The sequence below is a fragment of the Canis lupus genome, chromosome 2 (assembly GCF_011100685.1).
Source record: "Canis lupus familiaris isolate Mischka breed German Shepherd chromosome 2, alternate assembly UU_Cfam_GSD_1.0, whole genome shotgun sequence".
NCBI lineage: Eukaryota > Metazoa > Chordata > Mammalia > Carnivora > Canidae > Canis > Canis lupus.
The window spans coordinates 83,516,934-83,538,802 of record NC_049223.1 but is presented as its reverse complement, the minus strand read 5'-3'; the positions used below and the strand labels follow the sequence as shown (position 1 = coordinate 83,538,802).

The 21,869-nt window shown below is 41.9% G+C and overlaps 1 protein-coding gene across 11 annotated transcripts in view; it reads left to right on the top strand.

Annotated features, from left to right (window-relative positions):
• Positions 1-21,869, top strand: part of VPS13D (vacuolar protein sorting 13 homolog D) — a 236,970-nt gene that overhangs the window by 72,186 nt on the left and 142,915 nt on the right. For 8 of the 11 annotated variants that reach the window (XM_038531970.1, XM_038531966.1, XM_038531975.1 and 5 more), the window contains 10 exons: positions 200-333; positions 3,788-3,943; positions 5,119-5,326; positions 5,836-5,910; positions 8,423-8,629; positions 9,905-9,994; positions 12,309-12,449; positions 15,158-15,280; positions 17,620-17,694; positions 21,491-21,596. In XM_038531970.1, the coding sequence (XP_038387898.1) occupies positions 200-333; positions 3,788-3,943; positions 5,119-5,326; positions 5,836-5,910; positions 8,423-8,629; positions 9,905-9,994; positions 12,309-12,449; positions 15,158-15,280; positions 17,620-17,694; positions 21,491-21,596 (1,315 nt within the window). The remainder of the gene's footprint in view (positions 1-199; positions 334-3,787; positions 3,944-5,118; positions 5,327-5,835; positions 5,911-8,422; positions 8,630-9,904; positions 9,995-12,308; positions 12,450-15,157; positions 15,281-17,619; positions 17,695-21,490; positions 21,597-21,869) is intronic. The other 3 variants (XM_038531967.1, XM_038531969.1, XM_038531968.1) reach the window with 3 other exon arrangements.

The following is a 21,869-nucleotide window of genomic DNA, read 5'->3' as shown; positions in this document are numbered from 1 at the left end:
AGTGCTCTGTTGGCTCAGCTGTGCCCGGCCAGATATAGAGAATTTGTTCAGGGTGGCAGTGAAGCAGAGTGTCGACAAACATCCTGGAGAACAAATCTTGCTGGCTGATGTCCCCAGAGTAAATGCATTGCCTCATTTGCAACAGCCTGTTTTTTCCAGCCTCCAGCCTTGGCTTGGTTGACAATGCTGTCCTTTCCAGGCACGGAGTTTGTGGTCGTTGAAGATGTGTCCTGCTTCGATACCAATGCCATTATTCTCAAAGGCACCACAGTTCTCACCTATAAGCCCCGATTTGTTGATCGCCCCTTTTCAGGGAGTTTGTTTGGCATCGAGGTAAGAAGTCTATGTGTCAATCAAAACACTGAACGATTGGCTTAAAAGAAAAGCATTTGGAAGAGAATTTTACCTCTTTAGCTTTCATTAGGGGAAATAATTGATGGAATTGGTAGACTCCAGCCCCGCCCCTCTTTGTTTGTCTTCAGATCTACCAGGTTATCCTTATGTGTGAATTCAGTCCCTCAGTGTCAGGCTGTAAACATACCAAGAGCCTAAACCTTTTTCTCTTACATCTTCCCTTCCTTAAGAAGTTCAGGGAGACCCTTCTAGTCCCCATTACAGTGTCAGGCCCCTGCTGTGCCATCAACTTTAACCGGTCTAGTCCTGGGCAAATTAGTCAGGGTAGGGAAGTGGTCCACATTTTCCCACGCCCCCTTCCCAACGTTAAGTTGTTGACTCTGAAGACCTAAGGCTTTGTGGTCACGGAAACTTGTTTATAAGAGGTGTGAAGGATTTTATGTATTGTCCTTTTAGAAATATCTAATCTGTAAAAGAATGTCTCTAGAGAGTCATGCATAACCTAACAGAGTGAGTCTCTAATAGTGCTGCTTGAGGCTCTAATTTAATCTCATAAAGGAGATACTTTGCACTAGAGTAGCCTTTGTGGCCTGAAAATTACATTATGCAATATTAAGTATAAGCTGCTCTGTTTCTTTTAAAGCTGGGGGTTGTGGAGAGGGAAGGAGAAATGAGGCAGATTATTATTTCTATCAAGTGTTCTTAATTCATTGATATCCACTAATGTTCCTCTTGTTATAATATTAGAGTCTTTCATCCAGGTTACTCATCATTTCCTTTCCCTTTATGATCGAACTTTTCATAACCCGTTCTTTCCAGTGGTATTTCAGAAGTAGAATTTATTTTCACTGTCAGCAGCCATATGGCACTTTTTTTTCCCCCCTTTTCATCAGATATAGCTAAATAAAGCCTGTAGAGATTTCACTTCTTGATTACTTGTTTCTCCCATATAAAGAAACCTTAGTTTGAGAGGAAGGGTTTACGTGCTGGTGTGATGTGAGTCGATCATGAAATTGTAGTTCATCTGCTTTGCAAACCACTCCAGTACCAGCTTTGAATGGAAAATGTTGGTGATTGATTAATGAACTGTCAGGTACAATTGGGTTTTGTGTAGCAGAAGGCCCTGAAACAAAAAAGAAAACGAAACTTTTTTTGCTCTAAAGTTTTAGAAAAACTATAGGCAAAATATTTGACATTCCTGGAAGTTCTTGTTTCTAAGGCAGCACCATTGGATCTGAATTTTAAGATCCCTCTTGTACATCATTGGGGGAGAATTTATAAAGGAAGCCAAATGAGTTGATTTTGAATATAGCATAGGAGCTTAGTTTTACATGTTTTCCAACAGCACTGGAAAATGCTCCCACCCTCCAAAAAAGGGGAAAAAAGCAAGGGAGACCAACAGGAATGCTTTCTAATGTATAGGGTTTTTTTTTCTCTCTCTTTTATTTAAATTCTAGGTAGCATACAGTGCAATATTAGTTTCAGGAGTAGAATTTGGTGGTTCATCATTCACATAGAGCACTCAGTGCTTATCACATGTGCCCTCCTTAATGCCCATCACCCATCTAGCCCATCCCCTACCCACTTCCCTCTGCAACCTTCAGTTCTCCATTGTTAAGAGTCTCTTATGGTTTGTTTCCCTTTCTCTTTAACCCCCCACCCCATATGTTCATCTGTTTTGTTTTTTAAATTCCACATATGAGTGAGATCATAAGGTATTTGTCTTTCTCTGATTGACTTATTTCTGTTAGCATAATACATTCTAGCTGCATCCATGTGATTGCAAATGGCAAGACTTCCTTCTTTTGATGGCTCAAGTAATATTCCATTGCATATACATATATACCAGATCTTCCCCATTCCATTCATCTGTCGATGGACACTTAGGCTTTCCATTGTTTGGCTATTTTTTGTTTTTAAGATTTATTTATTTTAGAGGGTGAGCAGGGGAAAGGGTGAGGGGGGAGGGAGAGACTCCTTAAACAGACTCCATGCTGAACATGGAGCCTGACTTGGGCTTCGACCCCAGAACCTGGAGACCATGACCTGAACTGAAATCAAGAGTCAGCTGCACAACCCACTGAGCCACACAGGTGCCCCTGGCTATTGTTGATAAAGCTTCTATGAACATCGGGGTGCAAATACCTCCTTGAATCTATGTTTTTTTATCCTTCGGGTAAATACTTAGTGTAATTGCTGGATCGTAGGGTAGTTCTATTTTTAACTTCTTGAGGAACCTCCATACGGTTCTCCAGAGTGGCTGTACCACTTTACATTCCCACCAACAGTGCAAGAGGGTTCCCCTTTCTCTACATCCTCACCAATACCTGTTGTTTGTTGCATTGTTAATTTTAGCCATTTTGACAGGTGTGAGATAGTATCTGGTATCACAGTTTTGATTTGCATTTCCCTGATAGATGAGTGATGTTGAGCATCTTTTCATTTGTCTGTTAGCTATTTGGACGTCTTTGGGAAAATGTCTATTCTTCTGCTCATTTCTTAACTGGATTATTTGTTTTTTGAGTCTTGAGTTTGAGAAGTTCCTTATAGATTTTGGTCTTTTGTACTATTCTTGAAGTACGATGAAAATTTGATTGTAGAATGGGAGTCTTTTCTCCCTTCTCCTCTCCCCATAAATATATTTCTTGTTGAACTTTTTATTGTAGAACATTTCAAACATATACAAATATACAGATGAATATAATGAATCCCTATATACCTGTCACCCAGCTTCAGTAATTAATATATTTATTTTCAATTATGAAAGTAACAATTATATTACATCGAATTAGGGGAGGGAAGAATTACCCATCCCTTTGTCTGGAATCTCTATTGACATTTTGGTGTGTTTCTTTTTCCTAAAGTCATGGCCTAATATTATTTTGATGGGGCTGCTTGTTCACATGATCCATGTTGTAACTGTCCTACATTCCATGTGATCTTTTTAATTGTCACTTTAATGATTACAAAAGATTCCATTGAATAGATATGATATAACCTGGATTGATCTTAAATTTTTTATTAACTATTAAATAACAAGTGATTTTCCCCCTGTATTTTGCATTATTTAAATTAGAAATTATTTAGAATTAGAAATTGTTTAAATTAGAAAACTTTGCATAAATTAAATTAGAAATAGGCTAATTTATAGAAAGAAATAGGATTATTGAATAAAGGATGTGAGATTTTTAAGCCTTTTGCCATGTGTCGGTGAGCTATCTTTTATGGAGGGGGTAGGGAGAACCACTGTCCACACTCTTAGCCATAGGCAAGAATGCCAGCCTCCCTCTTGGCAGTATTTATTTCATCAGTTATATGGGTCTTTTGATAATACGGGGCTGATTGCTACCAAGATAGTGATTTTTTTTTTCTACTGATAGTTAGACTTCTAAATCAAACATTAATTTATCCTATACTGTATTTCATTCTCTAGGTGTTTTCGTGCCGACTAGGAAATGAACATGATACAGCTCTTTCAATTGTTGATCCAGTTCAAATTCAAGTGGAACTGGTGGGGAATTCTTCTTATCAGAATAGTTCAGGATTGATGGATGCATTCAATAGTGAAGATTTCCCACCGATCTTAGAGGTAATGATGAAAAATGTGTAGACACATTGATACACTCTCAAACACTGCCCGGTGCCTGAATGACTTACCTACTCTGCTGAGCTCAACATTTTCATCACTTCAGCAAATGCAAAAGAAATACAACATTGTCTCAGTCCTAGAAAGTTGTTTCAGTCTTCTGAAGAATAAAAGACATGTTGATTGATATAATCTTGAAGTTCTGTGAAAGTTTACAGAACGCAGAATGCAACATAGGGAGGAATTTGGATTGTGGGTATAACCGAAGGTAGAGTGAGTCTAAGCGGAGGGACAGGATGTCAATGTGGGAACAGGTGCGCAGGGGTAGAGTAGTCCATGTTAGGAAGTAGCTAAGTCGGGTGGAAGGGGCCCAGCTGACATGAAACAGAGGAGGTCTTGCCAGAACAAAGTTGTGTGTAGGCAGTATGGAGGCCACAAGGTGAAGACGGGGAAGGTGAAGCCAAGCAAGGAAGGTGTAAGGATTTGTAAGGATTCTTGGGCCGAGGAGGAATAGTTAATCCGTTTGAACTGTGGGAGATTGAAAGAGAGAGAAAAGCTATGTTGATTTTTTAATCTATAAGGACAAAATAAGTAATAAACCAAGTGCCACCCCCAGACTTTCCACCAGTCACCCCAGTTTTAAGTGGTCTTGTGCTGGTGTCTTGCTAATGTCGGAGACAGGATTGGGGAAATACTAGTGTGGCACTGGACTTACTTATGGTTATGTTTGGAGAAAGAAGAGGTAATTTTTGTTGAGTGGGCAGTTGGTTTCAGAGATTTAAAAAAATTAAATGAATCAAAGCAAAATGGATTCACAGAATGCTAATAGGCGATCTCATTCCTTCTAGAGCCGTTTTCTTATTCTCTGCTTTGGTAATTAATATACTTGTAAGGAAATCATCTGACTGAAATATTCATTGCTATAGTAAATATTCTAGCTTTTTATTTTTTATTTGATGCAACTTTGTGAACATTTGACCTCATAGTAGAGATGTCTTACTTCATGACTCTTAGTGCTTAATTTTAAGATCCTCTCAGTCTTCAAAATGAAAAAAATGAATATAGTGTCTGTGGACTTCTAGAATTTGAATTGGGAACTATACATACACGTAAGAAAGAGGTATGGGTGTAAAAGTGAATGCAACTTGAAAAAACTGCTGCCTTTTCAATTTTGTTAGATTCAGTTACAAGCCCTGGATATCAGACTCTCCTACAACGATGTTCAGCTATTTCTTGCCATTGCAAAATCCATCCCAGAGCAAGCTAATGCTGCAGCGCCAGACTCAGTGGCCTTGGAGGCCAGCTCCGTTAGCAGTTACCTTCCCGGCACATCTAGAGCTGGAGAGATCAGAGAGGGGACAAGACATACCTTAGATCCTGTCTTGGGTAGGTGTGGAACTATGAAACCTACTCAGGTTGCCTAATAGCTCCCCTTCTGGTTAACTGTTAAGATTTTCTTTTGCACAATTAAATTGTTCAGAGTATAATTGTATGTCATTAAGTGTAATTATAAGTATGATGCTGTAATTTTTAAAAATTTAAGAACAAATACAACACCCCAAACTGATGGCTCTAGCCTACACTAGTTTTCCTTTTACCATTTCTTCCAGAGTTCTATGAATAATGCTAAAGTTGTTTTAAACTTGAGTTTTCTGCCAGTGTAATGTGAATAACACTAAATTTCAGTTTTCAGCTTTTATAAACACAATCAGTATTGGGAAAAGATTCTTAAAAAATTCAGTGTACACTTTGGTATGTCTCCAGATAGGAGCCCATTTTTGTCTAGAGAAATGTTTTAGCCAGCAGTTTCTGAATTTCTTTTCTTTTTTCTTCAGTTACGCAGTGGACTAACTTATGTAAACTTACTTATAAAAATTATGTACGTTTTTTTCTAGAGTTACAGCTGGCTAGACTGCAGGAACTGGGATTCAGCATGGATGATTGTCGCAAAGCCCTTTTGGTGTGCCAAGGTAATTTGCACAAGGGTTTCCTTGACTTGTTGTCTATCTTGATGATAGGCTTGCTTCTCATATGCCGCCCCCACCCCCACCCAACCCGCTCCCACAAGTTGACTGAGAACCGGACTGTGTTTTGAAGGCCCTCTGTGGTTGTCTGTGGGCTGAACATGATCTTGGACTGGGCATAATAACAAGCAGCGGTATTTCATAGTGGATGATAATGGGGCCCTGGGGCCGATGCTGGGGTTCAGGTCTTTGCTGCTTTTTGATTACTTATTAGTGACTTGGGCAAGTCACTTAGCCTCTCTGTACCAGTGCTTCCTTATCTGGAAAAAGAGAATGAGAGGACTTCCCCTGGAGGTTTGATATAAATAGGCACTATAGACAAAGCACTTAGGCAAAGTGCCTGGCACACAGCAGGTGCTTTATGCTGTTAGCCAGTGTTCGGGGGTAGTGGTAGTGGTGGTGATACTGGTAGTTGTGCCCACTGAGCTCCCATATGCCTCAGCCTGAGTTTCCTGATTGAATCTTTGTAGCCCTTAAAGGTGGGCATTATTGTCCCAGCTCCAGGTAAGGAAACTGGCGCACATAGGTTAAGTAAACTGATCTGAGATCCCCCATTAGTGAGAGGCTAAGATGGGCTGAAAGCCAAGTCTGCCGCTGTTCTCTCTGCTGCAGAGTACCCCCTTTCCGCCTCCCTCCATATTGCCCTTTCTCTTAAAACAGGAAGATAGAGCAAAAGCTGTGTCATTTCTAGTCTGCGCTTGCATGTACATTTCTCTACCTCTTTACATACTATGTAAATCCATACATATAAAGACACATGTACATATAATATTGTGTGTATGTTGGCAGATTATACTGCAAATACAATTTTATAACCTCTTTTACAGTACAATTTTGTTGAATTATAATTACAATACCAGAGTCTTCCCATGTCGTTAAAATTGTTTATAAATACTGAATTGTTTTATATTGACCTAATGATTTAACTATTCTTTGTTTTTCATTCATTAAATATTATACACTATTCTGTAACAAATATTTTCTGGTACGAACTTCTGTCTGTATCTTTTAGAATTTCCTTGGTGGAGGGCAGCCTGGTGGCTCAGTGGTTTAGCGCCACCTTTGGCCCAGGGCCTGATCCTGAAGACCCAGGATTGAGTCCCACGTCAGGCTCCCTGCATGGAGCCTGCTTCTCCCTCTGCCTGTGTCTCTGCCTCTCTCTCTCTCTGTGTTTCTCATGAATAAATAAAGTATTAAAAAAAAAAAATTTCCTTGATGGCCAGACCTAGTAGTATAAATATTGGCTCAAAGGGTATAGATAGATTTTTTAGACTTTTTACTCAACTTGGCAGATCTTCTAAAATGTTGTACCAGGTCAAACTCTAACCAGTTATGTGTGAAAATACTAGTCCTATCACACAGTTGTTCACATTAACTATTACCTTTTTCCTTCTGGAAAAAAAGAAAGGCGGATCTAGTTATCTTGCATTCCTTAGCTTTGTTTTTACCTAGGTGTCACTGTTAGTTTAATTATCTCAATACCCCATGGTGTTTACATTTTCTATTCTTTTATCTCTTTAACACAACATTTCTTTTTAATTTCTAAGAGCTTTTATGGTTTTTGTTAATTTTTATTTCTTTAGTACTTCTTAAGTCATTCCATTAGTCACAAAAATGATAACAAGAACTAAAGTTAGTAGAGCCTCTATATGTTCCAGGCTCTGCTTGTAGGAGAACTTTACTTGTACTTGTCTGTTTCCTCCTTGTGGCAGCCCTGTGAGTGCATGCTGTCAGGCATAGAGGCACTGTGTAAATTGCTCAAGATCCAACATCTTCTAGGTGCTGGAATCAGAAGCCACACCATCTTTCTCTAGAGCCTGTGCCCTTAACCATTTACCCCTGTGCGGTGCACTGGATTCTGGTAATTTATAAATATGGGATTGCATTGTTTTCCTTTGCTTTTTTAGCTTTAGCAGTCTGGTAGTGTTCAGGGGACTATTATTTTAACTGTTGTATATTACACACATGCACTTCTCATTGCTGTCTGTTCTCAAGGAATTTGTGACCAGTTGAGAAGAGGAAGTATGTACAGATTAAGACATTTGAGAACAGTCACAAAGTAGCACATCAGTACGTACAAAGTACAAAACTACACAGCAACAATTACATACTTCCCTACTCAGTGACATCTAGAATTTGGACCCTATCTTCTCCTCTCCTCTCCTTCGTCAGATGTCATACTAGTGGAGGGATGGCTCCTGGAGGCATTTTGAACTAAATCATGAAGGATGGTGAACTTGAGTGGAATGTGTGTGCAAGGGGTCTTCATTCTTTTTGCTTAGAAGTAGACTTCCTATATGATGCCAGGTTTTTTCTTCTTTTTTAAGTTTAAGAGTACATCTGGGAGCAGGGTTCTCTTGGGCTGTCCAGTAGGTCCCTTAACACTTTATTTCCCCTATGAGCTGCTTCAGTGTCTGTAAAAACTGGCTGAACTGATCACCTTTAAATTTTCTTGAAGGCCAACTGAAAAAGGCGGCAAGTTGGTTGTTTAAGAATGCCGAACCTCTGAAATCTCTTTCTCTGGGTACGAGTGGCCGCGAGAGCCAGGGGCCTATGGCGGCGCGGCTCATTTCTGGAGTGGAGGTGAAAGCCGAAAGCGTGTGCATCTGCTTCATCGACGACTGCATGGATTGTGACGTCCCTCTGGCTGAGCTCACCTTTTCCCGTGAGTGTTTTCCGAATGTTCACATTCATCTTGAAGATTTGCGGTTATTGCCGAGTTATTTGGGGGCCCGTCTTCTTTTTCTTCTTTTTCATTTTTCTTTTGGGTGTGTGTGTGTGTGTGTGTGTGTGTGTGATGTTCATGCTCCCCACTTAGTAGTACTATGGGTGAAATTTAGTTAATTGTTTTACATATGTTTTTCATTATTTGTATTTTAAAGAAATGTCTATGTATTTGCCATATGTGGCCTTCAGCCTCCAGTTTGGAAATAATAGACATTGTCATTGATGAAATTTCTGTTATATTAACAGCTCTAGCTAAATAATTCCTGATGTCTCCTTTTTGTTTATCTTTGTATGTATCTAAAGACTGTAATGAGTCCTGTTATTAGAGGTGTTTAAAAGATAAGCTCAGAAAATGCTCTGCTCTATGTTTGAAAAGGAAGTGCACAGAATCTTAGACTGTTCACCTCAGAGAGCTGTCCGTAAGGGCCCTGAGAGCCGTCCGTCAGTAGTGGGGCAAGAGGACGAGGACCTCTCCCTCAGCCATGTCATCACAGGCAGTGTTAGATGGGGCTTCTGTGGAGAGTACAGGAAATCTCACCACTGGGTTCACTTTCAATTTTCCACTTTTTCAACCTTGCTGGCCTCTTTTTACTTCAAGGAAAGATCTGTCCTGGGGATTAAGTTTGACCTTCTGTCCACGGGAGAAGCTTCCTGTTCCCTGTGCTTCAAGCCCCACAAGGGCCACTTGATTGAGAGTAATAGCTGGAATTTTGCCCGAGTGTCTTCTGCAGGGAATAATTACTTCTTATTTTTCTATGGTAACCTTAAAATTTTGAGCTAATATTCCTCAGGACATAACTGCTCTTACCAGCCTGCCTCCTGATTTTCAGATATTCAGGGCAAAATATGTTTTTTTATGTTCCTGCACACTTCAGATGCACCGAGGTGCCTGGGTGCCGGGGCTGGGCTGGGAAGGGAAGGAGGCAGAGGAGGCCTTTGCCTCAGGCACGACATGGAAAGGGGTGCCAAGAGACTCAGGAATGAAGACAAATAACACTTTAACACAGTGTTGTTTTTTTTTTTTTTTTTTTTTAAATCACAGTTCATGGAGAAAACCCATGATGAACAAAATATCAAAATTTTGTGTGCTTTCCTATGAGGTCATTAGTATCAGGTAGGATTAGTGTCTGTCTCTTTGCTGAGACTTAATCCAAGAAAGAAAGTTCTGGTTGTTCTTGCCTGGCAGCTGCTATAACATATGCTTCCTTTGCAGGTCTGACTTTTCTGCAGCATGTAAGAACTAGCCCTGAAGGGTACGCCCACTTCACCCTCTCCGGAGATTATTACAACCGTGCCCTGTCAGGTCAGTACCTAACATAAGTGATCGTGGGATTTAAAACCCACACTTTAATTATTTGCCTGGGTCTACCTCTACATAAATTTTGCATGAGGGGAGGGAGGCGGGGCCAGGCAGGGAAAGGTGAAACACAAGTGACTGCATAGGCACAAAAGATACAGATTTTTTTTTCCCCTAACATATCTGATATGTTGCAACTGAGTTATTTAAAAACAAGTTTTCCTAGTTAGTTCTTTTCAGTGCTAGAGTTTGGGTCATTCTAGAACATGAGATTGCTCAGGAGCAAAGAATCATTTGGCCCTGACAGAAGCTAAATTTCAAGGGAGATTTCTGCCCATAAGCATTTTAAACTTCAAGCCTCCTTCCTCCTTGCTGGACCTGTTTCATTAAAAGCATACTGAATCAGTGATAATGTACAACCTGCCATGCCCTACTCGCTCAAGCAAAATACAGTTGATCAGAGCAGGTGATTATGGAATCTGGATAATAATGCAAAAACGTTTTCAGGTTTCTTTCCTTCCACTGGAAGGATCAAGGTAAGGGCCCATACACACGGACATTCAGGAGGCATCATAAACCAGGGCTGAGCAGTTTGAGTGTGAACTTTGCCTTAAGATATTTCTTAGTAGGTGTGGACAGAATAGAGCCATACGGCCTGAGGCTTAGACCCCAGAGTGACTGCTCCCTCTGATTTCAGTGGAGAATGAAGTGTCATCAGTTGTGCTGCTGCAGATGGTTCTAGAGTGTATGTTAGTTAGCATTTTTTTAACTGTTGAACATGTTTAACTTGAGAATACTGACCGAAGTCTTACTAGTTGAGGGAGACTCTTATGGGGCATATGGAAGCCATTTTTCTGAGAATCATTCATTTTCCCAGAGCAAATCTTACTTTTAAAGTCCTATGAACACTTTTAGGTCACTAAAGGTCAAGTAGTGCGAAGGGACGAATGTATCTACTTATTGCTACATATTGGGTTGGATTTCTGTTGGTCAAGAGGCTGATCTGTGACTGATGGAGTATTATAGTTAGAAAACTTAAAAATGAACTGTCTTGAAAAGTTGAGTCTTTAAAACCATGGAGAGGTACCATTTTTCTCACCTAGCACGCTGGCAGAAATTAAGTGTGACTCTACTATGAGCCACAGAACTCTAACTGCTTGCCATTAGAACTGTAAGTTGGTACAAGCACTTTGGAAAACAATCTGATGTGCAGCAGGGTTAAGTATAAGCATACTCCACAGCCCAGCAGTATACTTCTAGGTCTGTACCCCAGAGGATCCCAAGCCCCCGTGGTAGTATTCTTCCTATAGCTATAAATCTGTAGGCTCAAGGGAATATTTCACAGAAGTAGAATGAATACAGATTGTGGTGTGGTCATAAGCAGATTACAATTCACTGGGGAAAATAAATGTGCCACAGCTATGTGGCAGCGATACGAGTGAGTCTCAGAGGCACGTGGTCGGGCAAAAATAGAAACTTGCAGAAGAAAAAAAAAAAGAAACTTGCAGAAGAACATGTATGGCAGGATTCCATTTACATAAAGATCCCCCATAGGACAGACTCACCACTATGTTCTGGAGACACGCATGTATCTGTGTGGTAAAACTATAAAAAAAGAGCAAGGAAATGAATAAAACTCCAAACTAATGTTTACTTGGAGTTGGGTGGAAGAGGGTTGGTGGGAAGGGAGCTGACATGGGAGAGTGGCACTCAGGGACTTCAGAGGAACTAAGGATTTTCTATTTCTTAAGCTGAATAGTGGCTACATGAGTGCTTGTAGTAATTTTATTCTTTAAACCATACATATGTGTTGTTTTCATTCTTTTTTGTACACAGGATATTTGAAGATTAGAAACTTGAAAAACTTAAGTGAATGAATTTCCAATTATGCTCTACCTATTTATTCAACCAGTGGGTTCTTAACATAAGCAGGAGAATCAAATTTAATGGAATTTAATGGTTACTTCAGCCACTGAGAGCACTTTTCCATCCTGAGTCTGAGACTCCTTTTTCTATTTTGAGTGGATCAAAAGCAGGTCCTCCCTGCTCTTTAATAGCGAGGGTATATATCCTCTGTGCCTTTCTTCCTCCCACCTTGGAGACCCTGGGGCATGTGTCTGTCCTTCCACTCACATCCTCTAGACAGCACAGACATCTGTGGGGTGACCTGTAGCTAAAGATGGTGCTTTCGCTGTGAATCACGTTGGAAATAGAAAGCTATTAAGCCAGAGTTTGTCCTTGCTGAGCATTTGTGAACAGCGTTCCCCTCTAAACTCTTGATATCTGCCTAACAGATGTCTTCCTTCCTGTGTTCTTGTAGGCTGGGAGCCATTTATCGAGCCATGGCCATGCTCTGTATCCTGGCAACAACAGGCAGCTAGTCGCCTCCACCCTCCCCGACTGAAGCTGGAAGCCAAGGCCAAACCCCGCTTGGATATCAACATCACTTCTGTACTGATTGGTGAGTGGAAAGTTGTGTCTAGAAGACTGATACCTTTCTGTACTGCAGTCTTTTGTCTAGAAGACTGTTGACCCTGGTTTAGCAGATATCTGAGCCCACATTGGACATCACCCATTCACCGGGGCTGCTCTCCTGATAAACCCCAGCCTAGCTCATGGTTCTTTTCATCCCATTGCTCCAGAGTTGGCATCTTGTATTAATGCTGTTAGTGATCAACCAAGAGCTGAGACTGTTGGGAAACATAACTCTCTCTCTGTTTGGGATGAATCTTCTCCCTGATGATGCTTGGTCACAGGTTTTTCTTAAATATCTGAGAAGTGAGTATAGATTCCCTTCTTTCAGGCTACTCCTACACAGAATAATTCTTAAAAGGTATAATTTTGACCTTGTCTTTACAGTAGGATAAATTGCCTGTACTATTTCCTATCAAGTCATCATGTTGACCTGACTCTGAAAATCACTGGGTTGAAGGGTTGCCAAGCTAATGGTGTGTGTTCTTAATGTTTTTTGAAAACACTGAAACGTACATTCCTGGATTCACTGTAGTGAGTCGGAACCACTCTGTGCTTGTATTTATATCATCTAAGAGAAAAGTAACATTCTCATAACAGTCAGGTGTTGCCTGCCTTTGCTGTGAAAACCCACTCTATTTGAATCATTGATCTACATGGTCTGATTTTTGGTAATACTGGGTTATCTGAGTGATAACACTACTGCAAATCTGTGAACTTTCTTTAGTGGATGTGATTGAGGCTCATAGGATATCCATTGGCTTATTTTGTGTCATAATAAGATGCAGAAAACGTATAGTGAAATGAGATGGTAAGTTTATTGATTCCAAAGTTTTATTTTTTTTTTTCGTTTTATTTTTTTTTATTTTTTTAATTTTTATTTATGATAGTCACAGAGAGAGAGAGAGAGAGAGAGAGAGGCAGGCAGAGACACAGGCAGAGGGAGAAGCAGGCTCCATGCACCGGGAGCCCGACGTGGGATTCGATCCTGGGTCTCCAGGATCGCGCCCTGGGCCAAAGGCAGGCGCCAAACCGCTGCGCCACCCAGGGATCCCTGATTCCAAAGTTTTAAAACCACTGTTTGACATTAACGGATTTCATTCATTAAATTTGCCCAATTAACCTCATGATCGTTCTGTACTGTATTATTTTGATACTATGTTATTTCTTATATAATGTGTTCATCTGGAAATTTAGATAAAGTTTAGCATAGCTTTTTGGAAAGCTGTAATAAACAAGACCTTAAAAGAGGTTTATTGATATTTCTGATGAGCATCTATTTAAAAATGTCTTCCAAAAAAAAAAAAAAAAAAGAAAATGTCTTCCAAAAGGCATTCTTTTCTGTAGTAAAGCTGTTTTTTTTTAAAATCTCCAATTCCTTATTTCTTTCTTTTTTCTTTTTGAAAGATTTTGTTTATTTATTCATGAGAGAGAGGCAGAGACACAGGCAGAGGGAGAAGCAGGCTCCATGTGGGACTTGATTCCGGATCCCAGATCACGCCCTGAGCCAAAGGTAGACGTTTAACTGCTGAGCTCCCCAGGTGTCCCGTCCAATTCCCTATTCCTAATGCTGTGCTGAAACCCAGAAATATTACTGTGACCCCTTAGCGTTTAAATAAGTCTTACATATAGCCAACTATTGGAACCGCAAACTGGAGATCAACAAGTTTTGTTCTACAAAGTATCTTACCTTAACTAGTAGAAAAGGTCTTTCTCCAGGGATGGTGCATCAATTATTTTGTTAACCTGCCCTTCCCATTATATTTCCCTTCTAAAAATAGTAGAACCACTCCTGGAGAACTGTCCACTGGATTTCCGCTTCCTGAGATATTCGTAGTCTTTTTTTTTTTTTTTTTTTTAAGATTTTATTTATTTATTCATGAGAGACACAGAGAGGCAGAGACACAGGCAGAGGGAGAAGCAGGCTCCATGCAGGGAGCCGGATGTGGGACTCGATCATGGGACTCCAAGATCACACCTTGGTCCAAAAGCAGGCTCTAAACCGCTGAGCCACCCAGGGATCCCTGATATTGGTAGTCTTTAATAGCCTCCTCACTGGTTTTTCTGTCTTGAAACTCTGCCCCCTTAGCATAGCATAGCATAGCATAGCATAGCAAACCCTTCACAAACTACTTCCCTTTTCTAGACTGCTTTGCTGTGTCCCTATCCCAGTATGTTGGGCCAGAGTCACACTACATTATTCATTGTTCCCTAAAAGGGCTATGTACTTTCATGTCTTTAAAATCTTTGCATATGCTGTTCTCTTGGCCTGGAATGTCCCCGTATCCCTAATCCCATTGGTAAACTTTTGATCTCTAACCTCTGCTCATTCCTCTCGACCCAGAACAAAAGTCCCCATATCTCGGAAGATTCCCGTGGACCTTGGTGTGGACTCTCCCACTTCTGTCAAAGCAGAATAAATCTTCCCCTGTTCTGTGCTCCCGTAGAATTTTATTTATGTCTTTATTTTAGCTCCTTCCACTTTATGGTTTTGTGGTGATAGTTGTTTGGCTAACATTGATTTCTTTCAGTGGAGCATGAGTTCTCCAGGGGACAGACTTTCTGAGAACCTAGCATAGCGCCGAGCACGCAGTAAGGCATTCAACAAAAGCTTGTTTTGCTGAATTGAAATTATTTGACTCAAACCCTCAATCTTTTCTATTTCCGTTCTTAATATCTTTGGGGAATTCTTTCTAGACCAGTATGTAAGTACCAAGGAATCGTGGATGGCAGATTACTGTAAACAGGACAAGGAAATAGATTCAACCTCAGCAGAAGACTGGATGGGCTCTTCAGTGGATCCTCCATGCTTTGGACAAAGTAAGATTTTTCTCTACAAATGTCTGACTAAATCACAGTTGACCAACACAGCCATGTTTCATTGAGAAATCCAAATAGAATCATCATTTTCTGTGAAAACAAAACAAAACAAAAAGCAACCTGTAGGATATTCTGTCTTGTGTAGTTCTATTCTAATCTTTGCAGGAGACACTTTTCTGGCACAAGGTACTGAACTTTTAATATGGGCTCTAATTCCCCCTTTGTGGGAGAGAAAAGATCTGCGATAGTTTTCTAAATTCTAGTAACATTGCATACGAGCTGGTACTTCTGAAACACAGCAAGATCAGCCACTGGTTGGTGTGTTTAACTTGGCAAAACTTCCCAGTTGATTTGGACTTTCTGATTGGATATTACAAACTGTCTTTTCAGCTTTCTAAATCTAGAGGTGCAGAGTGTGGATATATTCTTGAAGGGAGGACCGGCAGGAGCCCATATGGAAGAAATTGTTAAAAGGAGGGCTCCGTATTGTTCATAAAGCAGAAAAGAATTGAATGCCCAGCCTTTTGAAGAATGAGCAGTCCGTTTGTTCTCTCTTAACGATGTTTTCTTTCCTTATTTAATGCCCTACCATGGAGCTCTGATTTCCTTAGAGCAGGGGGTACTGTGGCGGCTAACCATGTGGCCCTTCATTTCTCCACAAGCCATTGTCCTCCAAATTCAACTCAGCCTAGCTCTGTCCGGGTGGTTTCTTTGGGGAGTCTTGGCTGGACTTCACATAGCTCACAAATGCTTAAATATTCCCTCTGGTCTGCAAACATGTCACGGGAAGATGGATTTTCTGAGTTTATGAAGTATTTGAACTGGTGCGTCTGTCCTCAGGGTGTAGAAGTGGACCGTCTGCCTTGCACTTCCAGAAGGAGGACAAGGAAATGTCAGCTACGTTTGTTCTCTGTATTCCCAGGCCGTTGCTTCTGAGTCTCCAGGTCATTGCTCAGGAGCCAGGGCTTTTCAGATATCATCAGCTTCAATTCTGGCTCCTCCTCTAACCTTCCCAATTTGTGTGTTAAAAGAATGTACAGTCTACCCAGAAGACTCTGTATAACCTTTGTAATATGCAGTGTGTCCTAGAGAGTATGTTGCATACAAGGGGATTGAGATACAGACTCAGTGTAAACATAAGGAAGGCCTAATCTTCAGGATTCTGCTGAAGGATTTTCTTTGTCTCCACCCCTCCACCTTTAAAAAAAAAATTTTCTCCTCTTTCTTTGTAGTTAATAAGCTGCCTTATCTGTGTTGAATGCCAATACCAAATTAAAGCTGGATTTTTATTTACCTATAGATTTTTATGGTTACCTAGGCTGCAGGGGTATATCTTTTAAATTAGACATAAGTGAATATACCTGAATTTCCAAATCTCCTTTCCTGTTGAATGTTCCTGGGCAACACCACATGTGACAGATGAGATTGTATTCTTTTAACAGGTCTACTAAATTAACTGTGGGGAATTTGTTTCGAAAGTCAGTAGACTTGCACCTTGTTGAACCGATCACATCTTTCAGTTCCTGTTGATGAACATTTAGTTACAGTCCCCACAAATTTGTGCATTTCATTCAGGCCAGCTTCAAAATGATCCCTTGAAAGAGAGATTCTTTTTTTTTTTTTTGAGAGGCAGGCTCCCTGCAGGGAGCCCGATGTGGGACTCTATCCCAGGACCCAGGGTCACGCCCTGAGCCGGAGGCAGACGTTCAACCGCTGGGTGGCACAGCACCTTAGAAAGTTCAGTAGTTTTGTACTCAAAGGACATTTAATGGAAATACCAAATGTAAGTGTTCTAAAAACTTCCATGTTTAATTTATAATCTAAGTAATACTATGAGGTAACCCCTTGGTGGAGACTGTTTAAACTTGGAATGCACATTGACTCTTTCCCTTGAAATTTCGAAACCTCTGGGGGATTAGCATTCTGCTGCCACTGCCTTTCCAAATTGGGATGGAGCCACTGCCACCCTCGTCTGTGCTGGTCGGTCTTGGTAACTTTTCCATGCCATTTAAGAGCATACATACTTTAAGTGAAAAGTCCTCAAAAGGCTTGTCATTTCTGTTAAAGAGAATCTTGACGATGTTTTCTTTCCCTAGTCCAGAAAAACAGGAGCATGCTACTGTGACACATCCTCCACAGTAAAAGCCAGCATAAAAATATCTTGCTCACTTTGTCAATACTTTCTTAGCTCTTAGCAATCAGTGAAGGGAACGATCCTGTAACTGCATGATGCTCGCTATTTTTATAATGTACTCTTTTTGTGCTTATGTTTTGGAAGTGGGTCTTCTTATTCGCTTTATTTATTCTTACCCTCTAACTTTGTCTTTCCTGTCTACCAGGCCTCCCCCTTGTCTACCTTAGAACTAGGAGTACAGCCAGTCTGACTAACCTAGAGCACCAGATCTATGCTAGAGGTACAGTATAGCCAAGCGAGGGCTTGTTTTATTTTCCTATTTGAAGAACTGCCTTGTACACTAAATTTCTGTGAATGGGAGCTGAATGGGATATCCCAGGTTTGAGTACTCTGCTTTATTTTTTTTTTAATTTATTTTATTTTATTTATTTATGATAGTCACATAGAGAGAGAGAGAGGCAGAGACATAGGCAGAGGGAGAAGCACGCTCCATGCACCGGGAGCCTGACGTGGGATTTGATCCCGGGTCTCCAGGATCGCGCCCTGGGCCAAAGGCAGGCGCCAAACCGCTGCGCCACCCAGGGATCTAGTACTCTGCTTTAATAGCAAGGAAGACCACTTCAGACTGATGAATAGAGTGACACCTTTTATCAGGAGCAGGTGATGTGCGTCTTCCCTCTCTCCTAACTCTCCACGCTGTGGAATCAACTCCATGGTATATGGTGCAGAAATACCCAGTGTCTGGGGTGATTTCTCTTTTTGAAAAATAAGAAAATGGAGGAAAGCCACCCTCCCTCAGGCAGTGCTGCAGGTCTTTGTTTATAGAATCCTTAGTGAACATTTATTCTTACAGCGATGCAAGGGGCTCTGTGGAGTAGAAGCTGCCGTGACCAGGAATTGAGCTAAGAAAAAATTTACCAGTAAATATTTGCAAAGACACAAACCTTGGTTTCTTTAGCTATAAATTGAAGTGCTTCAGAGATAGGAAATGAAATGTGCCTCATTTCTGTCTCTGACCCTTTAAGTTTCCAAGAATTTGACTAAGAAGTCAATATGATAGAGAACACCTTAAACCTCCAGGAATGGGAATCCCACGATGTTCATTCCTTCACTTGTTTGAAGGAGTGTGATTTAATCGGAATGATTTATGTCTGTACTTGGCAAACACCAGGTCCTGCCAGGGTCATGATATATTGTGTAAAAAAGACCGTTTGAGCTTCCTCTACCAGGAGTTTGGAACAGGGATGTTCATACATGGAGGCAGTACAAGGGTCTTTCCTGCAAGGTTTTACCAAGATGGATGTGGAGGGGGAGGGTTCACAAAGGAAGCCTGTGATCCCATCTTCATTTATTAATAGATTTAGACGCTCAGCTTTTCTGCATCTGTTATTTAATCTTTCAGGCTAAGTAGCCTGGGCGTCTTCCTGATGAGGGAGACGGAGTAATTTGCCTTTGTTCACATGACCAGCTGGTAGCAGGCCTGGGACTTTAATCTGTTTCTTATGATTTACAAACCAGGTCCTTTCTGATAGACTGGACGCTTACATGGCGTGGAGACCTGCACTGTTTATAAGGGCCACATTGCTCTGTGAAACCAGCCCAGCAGGGTAGCAATTCCCTCAGCTGTCTGAAACCCAAGTTGGACTTGAGGAGCCCTCTATTCTCTTGGCCTATCAAGGAATGAGGTCTGCTCACTAGAGGCAGATTTTCTGGGGCCACCAGGGAATACTGCTCTCTTGGATGGACTTGGGAATGTTGTTCCCTGGTGCTGTGCCAAAGACAAGTATGCAGTTGACTCGGGCTCCAGTGTGGGAGATGTCGGATTTGTCCCCTGGTGTCGGGTTTGGATTCGTGAGCACTGCATGTTAGTTATTCTCAGAGGCGCGCGCTGCTGCGGTCTGTGCTGGTGGGTGTGATCAACCCACGAAGCTTGGGGACCTAAGCAGTGTGCTGACCCCGGCTGCTTCATTCCAGAGTGACATACTTGTGACTGTCTTTATATGGACGCCTAGCACTTTCTCCTGTATTGCAGTGTGATCAAAGCAATTTGCCACCTGTTCTTTTTAAATCTAATTTGCAAATGGAAACTTACAGTCTGGCTCACAGTGGGATATGAAAGCACATCTGGCTTCTTTTCCTCCTGGGTCCTTTATCTGCTGTAATAAAGCAGCTTTCTCATGCACTCCTGGAGAGGGAGGTGCCTTTCAAGGTGGCACAATAAGCCCTGTTTACCCTGCAGACAGCTCTTAAATCTTTTACTCCCCCTCTGCTCTTGTCACCAGCCTCACAGCTACTCCTTGATTTTGTACTTGATGTCATTTTTTTTTTTTAAAAGCCAACCTTGCGAACCAAGTGAAGTCATTGGCATGAGAAATGGGTCTATTCTAGGTGGTTTTCCATGAGATGTTCTAGGAGATTATCATCGGAAGTATGTGGGGTATCTCTAAAGACTAACCACAGAATTGTAGGGACACCCTGCAGATCACATGTTTGTTTTATCGGATCACCATTTCTCAGATTCCCTTGAGCCATTGTCCTTAGCAAAACAGAACTTGCCTTAGCTTGAAATTGCTTGTTTTTGCAGCATTTATAGTACTAGCTTCTGAAAACTTTAGGAGGCACAAAGGAGAAGAAAAGAAAGTGATTACTTTTTAAAAGCCAGTAGCAATTCCTGACTTTTATGGTCCTGGCCCAGGCCTTATTCTGGCGGTGGGAGAAGGCAGGGTCTGTTGCAGTTTACCTTCTTGTTTTGCTGACAGGAAACATGTGGACCTGTAAGGTGTGTTTAATTTTGCTCTAGAGTTCTCGTCGGGCAGTTGTGGTCACCTTTAGATGTCATTTTGCATGGCTGTGGACCACTGGGTCCCGGTGTTGCTCAGCCTGTCCTTGCGCTTTAAAGCTGGGCGCACAGTTTGTGGGTGGTGCCCGTGAGGCGTGAGCGCATGGCCGGTGCCTTTGGGGTTCTGTCTCCACCTGCTCTCAGTGTGACCCACCGACCCACGGGACCTTGGTAAGAGGAGCCGTGTCATACCTCATGGCCGGGCAGTGGTGCCGGCAGAAGGATCTCAAGGCAGCCTGGATGCTGGAAACCCATTTCTGGCCGCATGGTCTCTTGCTTCTCTGTTTTCTTAGAATGGTTATAGTCAGGTCTCTGGGATTTGGTTACTTGCAGTTTTGGATCAGTCAGTGTTTCTTTCCAGTTTCCCTGATTAGAAGCGATTTTATGAAAAGAAACCCTACTTTATGCCCCTTTTGTAGAAGCCCTAGTTCCTACCTAGTAGCAGACAGTGGTGGTATCTATGTTAAAAAATGAGCTTAAAATTTCATTTAAAAAGTTTTTGGATACTATACTTCTGATCCTCCAGGGAAGGGGAAGAAAGTATTAGTTTAAGAGAATAAAAAAGAGTGGTTTTTTAAAGATTTTATTATTTATTTATGAGAGACACAGAATGAGAGATGCAGAGACACAGGCAGAGAGGAGCAGGCTCCCTGCGGGGATCCTAGGATTCCAGGATCACGCCCTGGGCTGAAGGCAGATGCTCAACCACTGAGCCCACCACGTGTTCCTGAAAAACGTGTTCTTTCTTTTGTTAAAATATGCATAACATGACAGAAGTATAGCTTTTATGGAAAGGGAGGCTGTTAACGGGCAGGCGTTTTGGACAAAGTGTGAGTGTGTATGTGCACTGTATCTTGCTATGGTTGGGGTCACTCGCTGAGAATATATTCCTCGGGGCTTGTGGGGGTCCATCTCCCTCTGCTGATAGCAGCCAGTTAGGGCCTGGTTGAGGTTAGCTCTCCTGAGGTAAGGTTCACTAGAATCGTGGGAGGATTGGGGGCTGGGAGTAGTCCCACATCACAGCTAGCTGGTGCAGGGACCGCCACCATGTAGCAGACAGCAGACAACTTGGAGATCCCATATGTCCCACTGACACCTGTGGCGGCGCCGTGTCTGTGGCCGCCACCATCCGCCCCTCTGCAGGAGAGGCAGTCGGGGCACTGCGCGTGGGTCTGGGGAGGGTCTCTGCCACGCACGGAGAGGCCTGTGCTAACAGCCTTCCTCTGTTTGCCTGTAGCAGAGGTGAAGACCCCCAAGCGCCGGCAACCATTCGTCCCTTTTGCTCTGAGGAACCACACGGGCTGCACTTTGTGGTTTGCCACCCTGACCACCACACCCACCAGGTAAGGCACGCCGAATAGGTCACCCTGAGCCGTCTCTGCCACCAAAGGCTCCTGAGTGCCAGCCCAGCACAAGGTGGGCCCCTTCAAGAAGCTCTTAGGATTATAGTTGAATTAATAACTTGCCGTCTTGTTGAAATTTATGACAGAGGTGGAATCTGCAGCCAGAGAAGTAGATCTCAAGTCTGAAATGTCCCAATTATGACCCTGACCCTGGGGTCACATTATGTTTAAGCTAAAAGTCAAGCAAATTAAGGATGTGAGTAGGAAGTGGGA